The 16,041-nt window shown below is 38.6% G+C and overlaps 1 protein-coding gene and 1 long non-coding RNA gene across 2 annotated transcripts in view; one reads left to right on the top strand and one right to left on the bottom strand.

Annotated features, from left to right (window-relative positions):
* Positions 1 to 3,596: 3,596 nt before the first annotated feature.
* LOC118917517 (uncharacterized) lies at positions 3,597 to 5,295 on the bottom strand. The gene is made up of 2 exons (XR_005026827.2): positions 5,108 to 5,295; positions 3,597 to 3,731 (listed from the first exon to the last, which is right to left on the bottom strand). It is a non-coding gene; the product is annotated as an uncharacterized LOC118917517 (long non-coding RNA).
* A 33-nt stretch (positions 5,296 to 5,328) lies between these two features.
* The window catches only part of ANKRD42 (ankyrin repeat domain 42), a 62,848-nt gene continuing 52,135 nt past the window's right edge, over positions 5,329 to 16,041 (top strand). Inside the window, exons 1-2 of the mRNA XM_057508192.1 lie at positions 5,329 to 6,382; positions 9,715 to 9,878. Coding sequence (XP_057364175.1) covers positions 5,329 to 6,382; positions 9,715 to 9,878 — 1,218 coding nt within the window. The remainder of the gene's footprint in view (positions 6,383 to 9,714; positions 9,879 to 16,041) is intronic.

Here is a 16,041-nt window from a genome sequence, read left to right as displayed (position 1 = left end):
AGTCTTCATTTAGTAGATTCTCATTCGGAGACACTTAGCTTCCAGAGTTAAACCTGCAATTAGTGTACGTCAATTTATCTCAGTTAAAGAAAAGCTTCTTAGTTGATTTTAACGAACTGATGTAGAAATCAGCAACACTGCTTTAGCCCTACAAGATGGAAAAGCAATAGCAATACAGCATAGGGAGCTGTAACTAGTAATCTGCACTGGGAGGTGTAGCAGGGAAAGCTGAAGGCTGCCTCAGAGAAGACAGGGTACTCTTGTGAAATAAGCTCAAATTGCTGAGAACAAAAGGAATATTCTATCTCCTAAAATCTGAAAATTTCATTTTTTAAACCCTCTTTTAATGTAATTTACAAGTTCCAACTGTCATGTTCTGGAAAATCATATAAAGGAATCTGTTATTCTGCTAAAAATAAGCTTTGGAGAAAAAAACAAGGACCTAATTATATATTAAAAACTTAAGATTCTTACCTAACAGCTTAACCTAGAGAACTCTAGATTCTAGTTATGTTTTTCTGGCTAGCTTTCTTTACAGCCTATTTAGCACCTAATAAATGCTCTGAAAGGTTAATACAAAATATTCAGGAAAATATAAGGAGGCATCTAACATACCTGCCAGTGGAAAGATTTAGCAGACAAAAGAGGAGGTAAAATTGAGGTAGAAATGGAAAATCAGGCTGTTGTCAAGAAAGGCCTGAACTTTTGTAGGAGTAGGACGTCTTCTCCCTGAAAGTGGACACTTTGTTAGGCAGGTGGGGAAGAACAAGTCAATGTTAAGACCAAAATAGCACCGTGGGGTGCCTTAGGGTCTAGAGGTGCACACCAGAGAACAAGAACACCTGCAGATCAAGAGAAGGAACAAAGAATAAAGGAGTACAGACGGTCACCAAAACCCACTTATTTTTGGCCTGAGTTGGCCCTGCTCCCTCTTCTGGAAATAGATGCAGACAGCTAATTTATGGGTAGACTGCTTGACTTATCACTGCACTTTGTTAAAACTGAGGTAGAGGTGGACCAGCCAAAATTGGAACCACAAGCTTCCAACTTCAAGAGCTCTGTTCTCCAGAATGCTGATGCCCTTTAGTGTGTGTTCTGAAACTTGAGTAACTTCCTTTATAGCCCCTCACTTACCTTGAAGTCCACTGCAAACTGGTTTTTATATCTTGACTGTTTCCTAAAATTGCTCTCCTGAGTATTTTCAATGATTCCTTCCAAAACCAGTGTGCTGTTCTTAGCCTTTCACTCTCCTGGCCCACACATTCTTTGAAAATACGTTTTGCTCCATGTGACAGTACCTTTTCCTGTGCTTCTACTATTTTTACTTAGGAATAATTTAAATAATCAAGTATAGAAAATAGTTTCCTTTCACATCCTTTTTCCTCTTCTATTAAAAAACACACTGAGTTAACAATTTGGTATAGATGCTTCCCAAACTTTAAAGGAAATCTTTTGCAAATTTTTAGAAATTAAATGAGATCACATGTGCATTTTCCCTTTTTCAATTTCTTTGTGTCTTACAATCCTTTCCATGTTGATTAATGCATGTAGATCTGCATTTCTACTCCTGTGTAATATTCTATTATTATGAATATAGCATAATTTATTTAGCCTTTCTTTCACTGGTGGATATTCAGGTTTCTGCTTCTAATTACTTACAAAGTGTTGCAATGACTATCTTAGTACAAACAACTAAGAGAGTTATTTTGAAGATTTTACACCTGGGTAGTTCCTGGCTGGAAGGTAATGTATATTTAGAATTTTGACAGGTACTGGCCAAACTGTCCTTTTGGGTCACACCAATTTAGTCTTTCAACAGCAAGGCCTTCATGTGCTGTTTAGCCAACAATCATTATCCATGTTTTTACTTTTTATCATTGTGATGCACAAACAGCATTCTTAATAAGTTTGAGTGTCCTTTAATTTGCTCTTGGTATTACCATTTTTTTTGCTCATTTTTAAGTTACTCTTTCTCATTGACTTAAATTTGCAGAAGTCTATCTTTGGTCTCAACTTCAATGGTAACATATTTTGTAGCCCTTTAAATGCTTACATTTTTTTCTCCGTGGCCTCTGGGGCTTGTCCTGCTTAGGAAGGCCTCCCTAAGATGTATAAAACAGACTTTCTGTATATCCTTCTGGGACTTTGTTATTAACTCTGAAATTTTTGTGTATGAAAATATCGAAGACCCTGCATTTATTCGAAATGCCACCTCTATAATAAACATATACATGTTATTTCTGGATTCCTGTTCCACAGATCACTTGTTCTAAATACTCTAGCTTTATAATTCTATCGTGTGTTTGCATATAAGTCCTCATTCTTCTTTTTCAAGTGTTTTGGTTGATCTTGCACATATGCTTTCCAGATGATTTTAAAATCATCTTGCCCATTTCTACTAAAAATTAGAAATTTTACTTTAGTTGCAACAAACTTCTAATCTCAGAGTATTTTTGTAATACTGAGCGTACTCATGTAAATACTCAGCTATCTTTCCACTTATTGTGAAGTTGTTTTTTTCATGTAGGCTTTACTCACTTTTTGATAGGTTTATTTCTAGAATATTTCACCATTGTTGCTAATATGAGCAAGATCTTCCTTTACACTTAAAAATAGATTATATCTAGTTTATAGGACATCTTAATTCTGTGTTGCTGATAGCTTACCATCATACTGAACTCTATTTTAATTAATGGTATTTTACAGTTGTCTTAAGAGTTTTCTGGTAAACAATATCATTTGTCTTAGTTTCCTCCTTTCCAATTTCATACCTGTTTTTTGATACCCTTCAGTTAAATAAGCTTCCTTTTATTACTTGTTTAATATGAATTTTATTATTTTTGAATCAGTAACATGCTAATTTTTCAAGTGCTTTTTCACTATTAAGATCATATATTTTCCTTTATAGTGTAGGAAATTTTTATTACTGTATTGTCTAATTCTGACCCATCCTTGTACTGGTAGGATAAACCCAACTTGGGTTGTTGTTTTTTTTAATTGAAGAATCACTGATAAGCCCAACTTGGTTTTGACATTATTCTCTGTATGCCTGCTGACTTCCTAGTTTCATCAGGATTTTTCTATGTATATACGTGAGGAGGAGCTACAAGTTTTTTTCACTGCTTCTCTATGCTTTGTTCCTGGTGACTTTTGTCAGGGACAAAAAGGATATTCTTTTATGATTATCAACCTTTTTATTATTAAGGTTTTCTGACTCTGGAGCCAATTTTTTGAAATTTATGTTTTCCTAGAAAATTGTCCAAGTAAATTTCCAAGATTATTACTATAAGATCATACTAAATAATTCCCTTCTTTCAAAAGTCCCTATTATCTATAATATGTTCCTTTGTTTCCAATATTTTCTCTCCTTTTCTTCCTCAGATTTGCTAAGTATCTATACCAGCTATTATGATCAATTTCATTTTCTAGTTCATTAATTTTTGCTTTTATTTTTAATTTCTTTTCAGTTTATCTTGGGAGATTTTACTTCTCTGCTTCTCTGCTGTTTGTTTCCTTTTCTGATCCTTCCTGCCACTTGTGTTATCTCTTAAGGATGTGCTGCCTTATTCCCTCAGTGAGTTTATCCATACAACATGGCAAAAAATGAAGCCTTTTAGTATTATTGTATAAGCGGCTACAAACACTGTATTAATTTGGAATCAGCCATTGTGGGTTCGAATTCCCCACCTCCTAGCAATGTGATCTTGGCCAAATCTGAGCAGTTTCTCCATCTGTAAATATAGAAAAAATAATATAGATTAAGTTTGAAACTATTGCAAAACGTTTAGAATATAAACTGATCCATATTAGTAACTCAATAGATATTTGGTAAAACAAAAGGCCTCAGTTGCCCCATTTCTAAAAATGAGGGTTTTGGGATGACAAACCCCAAATTCCTTTCCACCTGTGAAAAACTTTACTTTTCAGTCTACCAGTTCATCTACTGCACAACCTACTATCATCAATCAACTCATCCACTCACCCACACAATAATCACTAAGCCCTTCCCTTGAATTAAGTATTCTAGATGTTAGAACACCAAGATGAATAATGATACAGTCCCTATCTTCCAGAAGCTCAGACTCCCTGGAGGATAGGGTTGAGGATCAATTGTGAAATAAGTAATTATAATACAGAGTGGTTAAATGGTCTCATAAAGGCTGTGGGAAAGCAGACTTTGAGGAGTACATCAAAGATCTAGGCTGGAAACCTAATTCAGGCACTTACTACTAATTGGCTGTGTATCTCAGGCAAGTAACGCTGGTGCTCTATTCATCTGTAAAAAATAACAGTAATACTATCCTAGTAGGTTACATTAAGGATTAAGTAAGAAAATATAAAGCATTTAGTACAGTGTCAGACTTATCATATAAACTCAACAAATGGCAAGCATTAGTATTATTAACATTACAAGAGACTGTGGAAGTTCAAGAAAAGCAATTTACTATACTTCAAACAGGAAAGGTACTATCAGGGAATTTTTCCAAATGTGTTCACAGAACAAAACCTGTGGCAGGGCAATAAGGATGGAAAACAAAACAGGGTGAGAGGGGAATCAAGGCGGGTGATGCCCTTGGAAGGCAGAATTCCAGCTGCTAGCATAAAATCGGACCTTGTATTTGCAATAAAGAGTGAATGGAAGAATACACATTTAAGCAAGAGGACTGAGAAAAATATTTGGATCAAACGGTTGAAAGCAAACATTTTACAGTGAAAGGAACCCTGGATTTGGAGTCAGAAAACCTGGAGCAATCTTTTGACAAATGACCTGTGTTTTTCTTCTGGCTCTGCAACTCATTTGCTGTTTGGCCTTAGCAAACTACTGGTACTTTCAATCTCCTCACCTGTAAAATGGGGATAACACCTACCTTATAAAATTATTATGAAAATTAAGTACCAAGCGATTATCAAAGAACCTGGCACTAGTAAGAACTTAGTAATGATAGCGGCGGCAGCTACTAACTTCTCCTTCAGGTCTTTTTCCATTCCTGTGACATGACAGGGTAAGAATACATTTTCTCCAATGTCCCTACCAGCACTTCAGAATTGTACTAGTTTTACCAAGGACGAAAGGCCCCGCCCGGCCCGCGCCACATAGGTCACCTACGCAGACCGCAGTCCCGGAGCCTCCACCTGAGTCGCGGAGTCAGGCAGGACGCGAACGATGCCGGGCCGTTAGGCAGACGGGACCCGAGCAGGCTGGGTGTGAGATCAGGCAGAACTTCCCGAAAACCGGCCGGTGCCACCACCCAATAGCTCCAGAAGCGAAGCCTTGAAAAAGGTAAGGGAAGGGAAGGCGGAAATGACGCAAGGCAAGAGGAACTGGAAATGACGGCAGCACGCCGGAAGTTTACTCGTTTCCAAGGCGACGGCTGTCACCACTCCCTCCAGGTGGCGGTATTCAGGACGCTGGAACGGGCCTCGGAAGAGAGGGTACCTGCCCAAGGCGGCCGCCGCCACGGCGACTCGTGGGGACTAGCAACCGAAGACGGTGGCCGCCGCACCAGCCATTGCGAGTGGAAGATAAACAGCCAATGCGGCCATCGTGGCGGCCAGTCAAGGGAAAAAGATAGCGAAGACCAGGACTTCAGTCTTAGCGAAGACAGGGAAAGAATCCGCGAAGCTGGCGGCCACCGCTACAGGGGCTCATCGGGCAGAATAAATGAAGACGTCGGCTTCTCCCGCAGTGACTGGAGAAGGGTCACCGAAGACCTAGGCCACCGCCGCAGTGTCTCTCGGGGGAGAGTTTGGAGAGATGGTGGCCAGAGTCATAGCTGCTCGTGGGAGAGAGTAAGGGGAGACCGCGGCGTTAGCAGCAGCGACGGGGATTTGAGTGGAGTCGGCGGCCACCTAACTAGTGACTCCGGGGTAACGGTCAGAGAAGACCGCGGCCTTCGCCTCCGTGCTACTTGGCAAGGAGTCAGGGCAGCCCAGGGTTCCCGAATTAGCGACTCCAGGGAGAGAGGCAGTGACGACCGCAACCGCCGCCTCAGTGCCTCTTGGGAGGGAGGGAGTGTCTATGGCGTCCCCAGTCTCAGTAGTTCCTGGGAGGGAGTAAGTGAAGACTGCGGCTACGCGGCCAGCGAATCCTCCGCGGTGAGCGTCAGCGAAGACGCCAGCCGTCGCCTCTGTGGCACGTGGGAGAGAGAGAGTGGAGAGGAAGGGTCCCACCGCAGGGACTCCTGGGCGAGAACGAGGGAAGACTGTGATCCCACGTCCAGCGGCTTCTGGGACCACTGCAGTGGCTCGTGGGTGACCGCAAGTGAAGAGCGCCGCAGTAGCAGGGGCCTGCACCCAACTCCTCCCGGGAGTCCGAGGGATCGCACGATGCCGGGGGTGTCGGATTCAGGCCCCTCCACCTCTACAGAGACTGCAACCCCGTGTGAGTCAGACTACTACACTGGCCCTTATCTCTGCCACGCTCCTTTTCTCACTTCAGGCCACATCAGCCTTCTTCTCTCTGGTAGTTCCTCTTCTCAGCTATCACTCTGCATTTCCCCTAATTAACCTATTTTCCGTAGGTCTCAAGGCTGTTCACCTGTCCCATATCTTCCCTCATTTCACCTTTCCTCCCTTTCCTTCCATCTGCACCACTCCTGAGACTTCTTGCACAGACTGACATCGACTCTTGTTAAATCTTATGGAACCTATTAAGTTCTTGGCTTCTCTGCAGCATTTAACCCTGTGGGGATGACATTAGACTTAGTTTTCTTCCTTCCATTCTATTGATTCACTTTCCTTTGCTGACTTTTCTTCCATCCTCTCTTTAAACGTTGCCTTTCCCCCCCTGGATAGTGCCATCATTTTTTTCCCCCTGGATAGTGCATTTTTTTATTGTCATGTACTTTGACTTCAACCCTACTGGGGACCCCCAAATTTATATTATTCATTCACTCATCCAGTTAATATTATATAGTGGTCACTATGTGCTGTCTTTCAAAGATATATCCGTAAGGAAGACAGGCACATTGCTTACCTTCTAGTGGGGAAGATGAATATTGAGCACATAATGACTAATGTGATGAATATTATAGAGAACAGTAGAGTGTCATTGGCTCCAGAATGGGGTGGGGATGGATATCAGAAAATACTGAGACACACCTAACAGTGAGATCTAAACTCCAGGTATCTTCTCAGAGCTGCAGACTCAAACATACAACTCCCTTTTGGAACTGTTCATTGAGCATCTCAAGATCAACATATCCAAAATACAATTTTGTATGCATATGCCCTCTCTGTCCTTCAGTGTTCATTAGTTCACTGTCTCATTGGGACCTCACCAATCAGGTAACTAATCCAGACACCTTGGAATTACCCCATTACTATTCCCTTATTTCACCCACTGTATCCACCCAAGTTCAGTTCATCCTATTTCCATAATATCTGTTGAATTTGCTCTTTTTTGTTCCTACAGGCACACATATATTTGATGGTCTCAACCTTTCTGGTGTGGACCGTTGTAGCTATCTTTTTACATGGTCTCCCAGAGTCTCTAGTCTTGCCTTTTTGCTCCCCAGTGAGTGACTTCCCCTCATCATAGCCAGCCATATAAACTCAGCATTACAAATCTGGTCATTATTACTATTCTGTTTAAAATCCTTCAGTGACTCCCCAGTCTCTGCTCAAGTCCAGGTTCCATGAGTCTGTCTCTTGTATGATTCTAGCCTCTTTTCCTTCCATTTTATGTTTCAGGCTTTAGGAGTAAGGTACGGGTTTTGATGGTTTCTTGGCCACATCCTGCTGTTTCACACTGTCTAGGAAGTGACAGTGTCTGCTCCCATTTTACCTGGAAAACCCCTGATAATCCCTGAAGACTCATGTTTGATATTATCTTCCCCAGGAATCCTTTTCTGTTCCCCTTCTCTCTTATCCTAGCTGAGTTAGAAGTCTTCTGTGCTTCTATAAATTCTTAAGAGTATTTCTGTCACTGTAATTACCACCTTATATTATAATTTGGGTTTGTATCTATCTGTGAGTTCCTTGAGGATAGAGACCATGTCTTTCATCTTTTTATCCTTACAGTGAGTGGATGGGTGGGTGGATCAGTGATGAATTAGCATGGAATGTGGTGAGAAAAAGGCCACACAATTAGAAGCACATTATGGGGGGCACAGACTGTTCTTCTGAAGGTTTGGACTTTGTTCTCTAGACTAGCAGTGGGCAACGGAAAACAGTTGGCAGTAGAGGTGTAAATCACAATAGCGTTCCTGTATAAGGTGAATTATAAAGGGTTAGAGTGGGTAGAACATCACTGTGGATCTTGCAGTACTAATTAAAGGAGAATAATGGTCTGACCTAGGACATTAATTTCATTAAAAATGTATTAAGTGGCTTGGGTTTTTTTGGTGCCTTTCTTGCTCCTTCCCTGTATGTATATGTTTTAGTTGATTCTCAAAGTTTGCTCAAATGTTCCCTCTTCCTCCTCTTTAATTTTACCTGTTTTGTTAGGACATTACTGTCAGGTTTTTTTCATTTCATTGGATTTATCCAGATAGATTTTAAAATGCTGGTGGAAAGAAAATATATTAAATCCATGTCTATTTTCCATCATGTTATTACAGTGCACATGTGTACTGTGCACAGAAGCACATGGTAGCTGCTCATAAAGGACTTGAAGTAAAATGTATGGCATTTTACTAAGTGTTGCTGTAAGATATGATTCTAGCCCTCAAGAAATTAACATTCTAGTTTTGGAGAGAGGTACAAGGTAAATAGTAGTACAAGCTTAGATAGATTATCTGCCAGAAGCACGGGTGTGTTCTTTACAAAACAATTTGAGATCAGGAACCGTGCCTGTTTGTTTATGAAATGCTTTCATTGAACTCTTTACTTCTTCCTCCTCCACCAGCTATTCATGCTTAGATACCTTTATCCCCTGGTTCACAAGCTCATTAAATATTTCACAGTACAGTAAGCCTGACAATGCAGTCTTGAGGTTTGGAGCATTAAATTGTAAAGTACAAGACACTAGAGTTTGGGATGTAAAAACTGTGACCTGCCATTCCTTTCTTAGTATATGACAAATGAGAAATATAAGAGAAATATTGATAAAGTATAGCTGTGTGAGATAAAGCTCTGGTAAAGTCTCTCCTTGTAGAGTAGTCCTTTTTAGGAAGAATGCACTGGGCATTATTTCAATATGGTTACTTTTCCCCTCTCCCTGCCCAAGACATGAGGTGATTTTTCTTGGCTTGGCACAGTGATAACTTGGTGAGGTTTTGAGGGTAAAATCTATGAAAATGTGGGGGACCTCTTAAGACTGTGGTTCTGAGGAGTTTCTTACTCTAAGGCTGGTACATATCCAGCCTCCAGCAAAATTACCATTTAAGTGCTTCCAAAAGTTTACGGGTTTAGTGGCTTCTTCTCCAGGTAAGATGACCTTGACTGCTTCTCTGTATTTGCCTGTCTCTCCAGAATCAGGCTGGCAGTTAGCCCTGAGACCTCAATTCTCTGATGAGTCTGAAAAAAGTTGGTTTTTAGTTCATTCAGCCTTTTTCCTGTATATATGAGAGTGACAAATCCATGCTCTCTATATGTTAGAGCTGAAATGAAAGTCTGATGAAGATGTTAATCATAAACACCTTTGTAATATATTATTTGGAAAGCCAAAGAGATTTTGTGTTTTCTGTTGAATCATTGCTTTGGTCTTTTTAAAAAATTTTAAACTTCTCTTTTAGCTTTGTAACATATTTGAGCAATTTGGTTTTTCAACAGGTGCCAGGAAGAAGGTTCATTTTGGCAGCGTACGTGATGCAATACAAGCTGGAGATGTAAAGCAGCTTTCAGAAATAATAGAACATGGAGCCAGTATTAATGAAGTTGACATTCTCCATAAATTTACCCCTTTACATTGGGCAGCACATTCTGGAAGTTTGGAGGTAAGAAGCTACATAAATTATTAAACTGAAGTAAATTTACAGCTGTTAGCAGTTTTATAAATTTAGTAACTAAGACTGGCACTAGGCACTGCATGTTTTTTTGTTTTCAATTCAGTCTAATAATTGGGTATTCTGGGTTACCATGGATTTGTAACAAATTATTCCAAAACTTAGTGGCATACAATAATCATTTAGTTGTGCTCACAATTTAACTAGGAATTTGGATCCCAGGGACAGCTTGTTTCTGCTCCATGATGTCTGGGGCTTCAGCTAGAAGGTTTATAAGTTGGGGCTGGAATCTTCTGAAGGTTTATTCACACAGAAACCTGGTGGTAAATGCTGACTGTAGGATGGGTGCCTTAATTCCTCTCCATGTGGGCCTTTTTGTGAGGTCTTCCCACCTGGGCTAGTTTGTGATTCCTTATAGTGTGGTGTCTGGGTTCCAAAGGCAAGCACGGAGGGTAACTTACAGAAGAAAACATAATGACATTTTTTGCTCTAGTTGCTTCAGATTTTTAGAAAAGAAATAGAATATTACAGATACATTTGAAGTCCCTGAGCAGCCCTCCCATGTGCCATTCCTTTCCTTCCAACCTGAGATAACCATTACCTGAATTTGGTGATTTTTGTTCCCATCTATGTTTTATGCTGTTTTTACATATGATTATATCATTGTTTTAAATGACATATTTTGTATAAATGACATCATATTATGTGTATCACTGCAGCTTCCTTTTTTTGTTCAACATGTGTTTTTGAGCTTTAATGATATGGTTACATATATGTACTTCAGTTCATTTCTTTCAGCCATGTTATAAGTCTATTCTTAAATTGTTATCAGAATTGATCCATTTTTCAATTCATGGAGATTTATTTGGTTTTAATATTTAGCTAGTATAAGCAAGTGCTTAGTGGATGTTTTTATGCAAAACTTCATATTCTTGGGCGGTGTATAATGCCAACTGGAATTTTTCTCATGATTCAATGTTTTGTGTGGGGAGCTTATTTTAGATGCTATATTTCCTCAGCCCATAGGCTGCAGTAGGTCTATTCACAATGCAGTCTCGTTTTTTTCTCCTGCCACACAAATAGACTACTTTCTATGAATATGGCTTCTCTGTGTGGTGCACTGTTTCTTTTTTTTTTTTGTTTTTTATTTTTAAATTTATTTTTATTAAGTATCATTGATATACAATTTTATGTTGTTTCAAATGTACATCACAGTGGTTCAACAGTCCCCATGATCAACTTACATTGTGATTGTGAATTATTGTGTCCTTTTATCTCCCTCCCCTTCCTCTTGCACCCACCCCAATCCCTCTTTTTGGTAAACAGTAGTCACTTCTCAGTGTCCATGAGTTTATGCTGTTTTGTTCATTCTGTTTTGCTTTGTTTTTATATTCCACAAATAACTGAAATCATATGGTATTTGTCTTTTTCTGCCTGGCTTATTTCACTGAGCATAGTACCCTTTAGATCTATCCATGTTACTGCAAATGGCAGAATTTCTTTTCTTTTAATGGCTGAATAATATTTCATTGTGTATATGTACCACATTTTTATCCACTCATCTACTGGTGGACACTTAGGTCATTCCATATCTTGGCTATTGTAAACAGTGCAGCGATAAATATAGGGATAGGGATGCATGTGTCTTTTCGAATCAGCGTTTTTGTTTTCCTCAGGTAAATTTCTAGAAATGGAATTACTGGGTCAAATGGCAGTTTTATTTTTAGTTTTCTGAGGAATCTCCATACTGCTCTCTACAGTGGTTGCACCAATTTGCAGTCCCACCAAAAGTGTAGGAGAGTTCCCCTTTCTGCATCCTCACCAGCATTTGCTGTTTCTTGTCTTTTGGATAGTGGCCATTCTATGTGTGTGAGGTGATATCTCATTGTGGTTTTAATTTGCATTTCCCTGATGATTAGCGATGTGGAGCAGCTTTTCATGTGCCTGTTGGCCATCTGAATTTCTCCTTTGGACAAGTGTCTGTTCGGGTCCTCTGCCCATTTTTTGATCAGGTTATTCATTTCTTGGGTGTTGAGGCATATGAGTTCTTTATATATTTTGGATGTTAACCCCTTATTAGATGAGTCATTTATGAATATATTCTCCTATACTGTAGGATGCCTTTTTGTTCTACTGATGGTGCCCTTTGCCGTACAGAAGGTTTTTAGTTTGATGTAGTCCCATTTGCTCATTTTTGTCTTTGTTTCCTTTGCCCAAGGAGATGTGTTCTGGAAAAAGTTGCTCATATTTGTATTCAAGAGATTTTTGACCGTGTTTTCTTTTAAGAGTTTTATGGTTTCATGATTTACATTCAGGTCTTTGATGCATTTCAAGTTAACTTTTGTGTATGGAGTTAGACAATAATCTAGCATCATTCTCTTACATGTAGCTGTCCAATTTTGCCAACACCAGTTGTTGAAGAGGCTATCATTTCTCCATTGTATATTCATGGCTCCTTTATCATATATTAATTGACCATAGATGCATCTATTCTGGGCTCTATTCTGTTCCATTCATCTATGGGTCTGTTCTTGTGCCAGTACCAAATTGTTTTGATTACTGTGGCTTTGTAGTGGATCTTGAAGTCAGGGAGTGTAAGCCCCCCAGCTTTGTTCTTCTTTTTCAGGATTGCTTTGGTTATTTGGGGTCTGTTGTGATTCTAGTGTGGTGTATTGTTTATTTGTGCTTCTGTGCTTCTTGGAACCAAATCTGGTTCAGAGAATCTTTCTTCACTACTTTTGTGCCCCATGTGAACTGTTGTAAATAACTTTTGCTTTGGCCTTTTAGTGGCTTCTGCTCTCCTGGGAGAAATGTGCCCTGATGTGTCTTACTGTGCTTGCAGCCCCTGGAGGGTATTTTCTCTGCTGTTTCCTCCCACGTCCTTGTTTGATCTACACTTTGGCAGCTTTCCCATTTGTTTTGTGGTTTCAGATGTCTCCTACTTTCATCAGAGATGGGGTTTTTCTTCTTCTTCTTGCTTTTTTTTTTGATGATTTTGAAAAGAGGAAGGAATACTGATTTTCCCTGCTCTATTCTATAGGGTAGGACTTCTGGATATACCATTTATTTTCTCTCTTTCCTAGTATCCTTTGAGCCTCTTTGATTACTCTCAGTCTTTGGTTAACCTACCCTGCCTACTCTATAAATATAGGTATTCTTTATGAGTCTGCCAATGGCCTTCTCTTTCCCACTTTATATTCTCTCTCCAGGCAGTCTTTTAGACTTCCTTGGCTTTATCACTTCTACATAGCAATTCATTGATTTGCTTTCTCTTTTGAATTCTGGCTTATGTGTCAGACGCTTGATCAATAGCTCATGTGTATCTGACTGGCATCTCAAATTAAGTTGATCTAAAGCCATTATTCTTTCCCCTCCCTTCTTAGTTTTCCAGGTTAATGACCTTTGCATCATTGTTGAGTTGTCTCAATTTTATATAGAAGCAAAACACAATATGAGCATTTGTCTAGATGAAGGTGCCCTTGGTATAGTGAGAACTGATCACTAGGTCAGGTGATTCTCTTCCATCTTTATCTGTTGAGTTTGTCTTCTCCATCCTCATAGCTACTGCCTTCTTTTATGTCTCATCCACTTCTAGTTCATATTTGGTGTACAAAGTTGTCTGTCTAAAACTAAACCTAATATTACTTAAAAGCTTCTTTAAATTGCTGTAGTGACTCCCTATCCCTGTAGGATAAAATTCAAGCTATTCAATATGGTAAACTTATCTCTCCAACCTCATCTCCCATCATACTGGTTTTAGGCATAGTACTAATAATTATTATCATTTCCCAAAGTGAATCAACTGTTTCCTGTTATTATAGGCTTTGTGCTTGCTGTTCAATCTGTCTAGTCCCATTTCTTCACACTGGTTACCTGGTTGAAATCCAGATCAGGCAGCACCTACTTGGAAAAACCTCCTCTGTTTCCCTCTTAGTATCCCCCAATTACCTACTTTCTCCTCAGTGCTTCCCCTAAGTCTTACACATATTTTAAAAATTGTGTTTACACATTGAATTGATTCTGCTAGATTTTGAGCTCTTTGAAGGTACCGTTTGGGTCTTACTCATTTTTTTAATTCACAGCATCTAGCATTGTGTCTGCCATATTGGAGTCATATTGTGGGTTCTCAATAAGTGTTTGTTATATTGCTGTTGAAATTTTTTGAATTAAACTTGTATTTATATTTTTAGTTTCTAACATAGTGCATAGAATATGTTTAAGAAATATTTGTTGAATTTTAACAAAAATAGCTGAACTGAAAGGTTTTTGAAACTTTCTACCTTCCCATTTGAAGATCATCTAATTCTCTTACTTGAGTACTGCATTAACACTTTGATGTTTTTTTGTCCTTTTTGAAATTTCTTGAGATTTGTGTACTTATGTTGATAGTATGAAATAATCACTAAGTGAACAACTGGTGAAAGCTGTGTTTTATTAGACTTCAGTTTTTTTCTTCTCAGGTGAAATCAGTTACTGAGCCCCCGTAGCAACCTTTTTATTTTATATATACTTTTCACTTCCAGAATTTCCTTTGTAAAAAATAATTTCTCTCTTTACCTATATTTTCTATTTGATGAGTCATTATCATCATACTTTTCTTTAATTTTTAAAAATATCAATTAACATTTTTATTGAAATGTAGTTTATATACAATATTATATTGATTTCAGATGAATAATGTAGTGATTCATAAATTATATACATTATTAAATGCTACCATGATAAATGTAGTTAGCATCTGCCAACATACAATTATTTCACAATATTGTGAGCAATATTTCCTATGCTATACTTCCATTCTAAAATATAAATATCCTAAAATAGTTTCTTTTAGTTCTCTAATAATAGCTGCTTTGAAGCCTTGATAAGTCCAACATCTGGGCCTTCTCAGAGGTAGTTTCTATTGATTGCTTTCTTTCCTGTGTGTGGGTTATGTGTTCTTGTTTTCTTTGTATATCTCATCATTTTTTAGTTTGACTGGACAATTTAGATTCTATATTGTAGCAACTTTGGATTCTGATCCTATTGCCCCCACCCTTTCCAGAGATGCTTGTTGCTGTGTGTTTGTTTGTTTATTGAATTGCCTGGTTAAATTGTGTGGAGTCTCTTCCCAATAGTGTGAGGCCACAGCTCAGTTTTTTTGCTTTTTTACTTTTTTGTTCTTGTCATTATTTTTAAGCCTGTTTTCCTAGGAGTCACTTCTGGGTCACCATAGCTTAGCAGTCATCCAGTGACTGATCAGAGATTATGCTTAGATACCTTGAGCTAGTAAGAATTCCATCTTTTGCTTATTGGTCTGTGTGTGGCTTGGGAAATGTTTTCAAAGTCCAAGCAGTATACAAGTCAGCCTGTGAGCAACTTTGTACATGTACTCAGCCATTTGGATCACAATGAATAAGTGTGAATCTTAGTACGGCCCGTTTTGGCTGCCTTATTTCTTGGATTTTTCTATTAATTTTCTAAGTGGTCTTTAGTTTTGTTGTTTTCCCCAAGCAGTACCATGACTTCAGGCTAGCTCTAATGTTGTCTTTCCCAGATCTTTGACCACTGAGGATTGGAACTGTTTTGGACTGTGTGTCTGGGCATGGAATTTTCAGTTCCTTCACCAGGGTAGAACTTGTGCACCATGCAGATGGAGGCAGTCTCAAACTAAAACGTTATAGACTCACCCTGTTCATACTGAGATTCAGAAGATTTTCTAGAATAAATGTTTCTTATTTTGTTTTATGACTTTGGTCAATTTCCAAAGTCTTTAAATGGTTGCTTTTGACAACTTTTGTCTAGTTGCTTCTTGGAGAGGATTTGCCAAGCTCCTCACTTAGCTATTTCTGAAGTTCTGCTGATTGGTCAGTTGATTTTTCTAAAGATGCAAATGAAATCCAACAAAGAGCAGACAGTATTCTCACTAAATTGTGCTGGCACAATTGGATAGTCATATGTGAGAAAATAAGCCTCAACTCTTCTTGGTACCATATGTAAAAATGTACTGAAAAGAGATCATAAACAAATGTAAAACTTAACCTTATAAAACTTCTAGAAGAAAACAGGAGAAAAATCTTTACAAATCATACATTTGACTAAGAACTTTTGGTCAGAATATAAAAGAGTCTTAAATAGTATGTAACTCAATAGTAAAACAAAAACCCAATTAAGA

This window comes from Manis pentadactyla, chromosome 9 (assembly GCF_030020395.1).
Source record: "Manis pentadactyla isolate mManPen7 chromosome 9, mManPen7.hap1, whole genome shotgun sequence".
Classification (NCBI taxonomy): Eukaryota; Metazoa; Chordata; class Mammalia; order Pholidota; family Manidae; genus Manis; species Manis pentadactyla.
The sequence above is the reverse complement of the archived record's forward strand: the minus strand, read 5'-3'. Positions and strand labels throughout refer to the sequence as shown.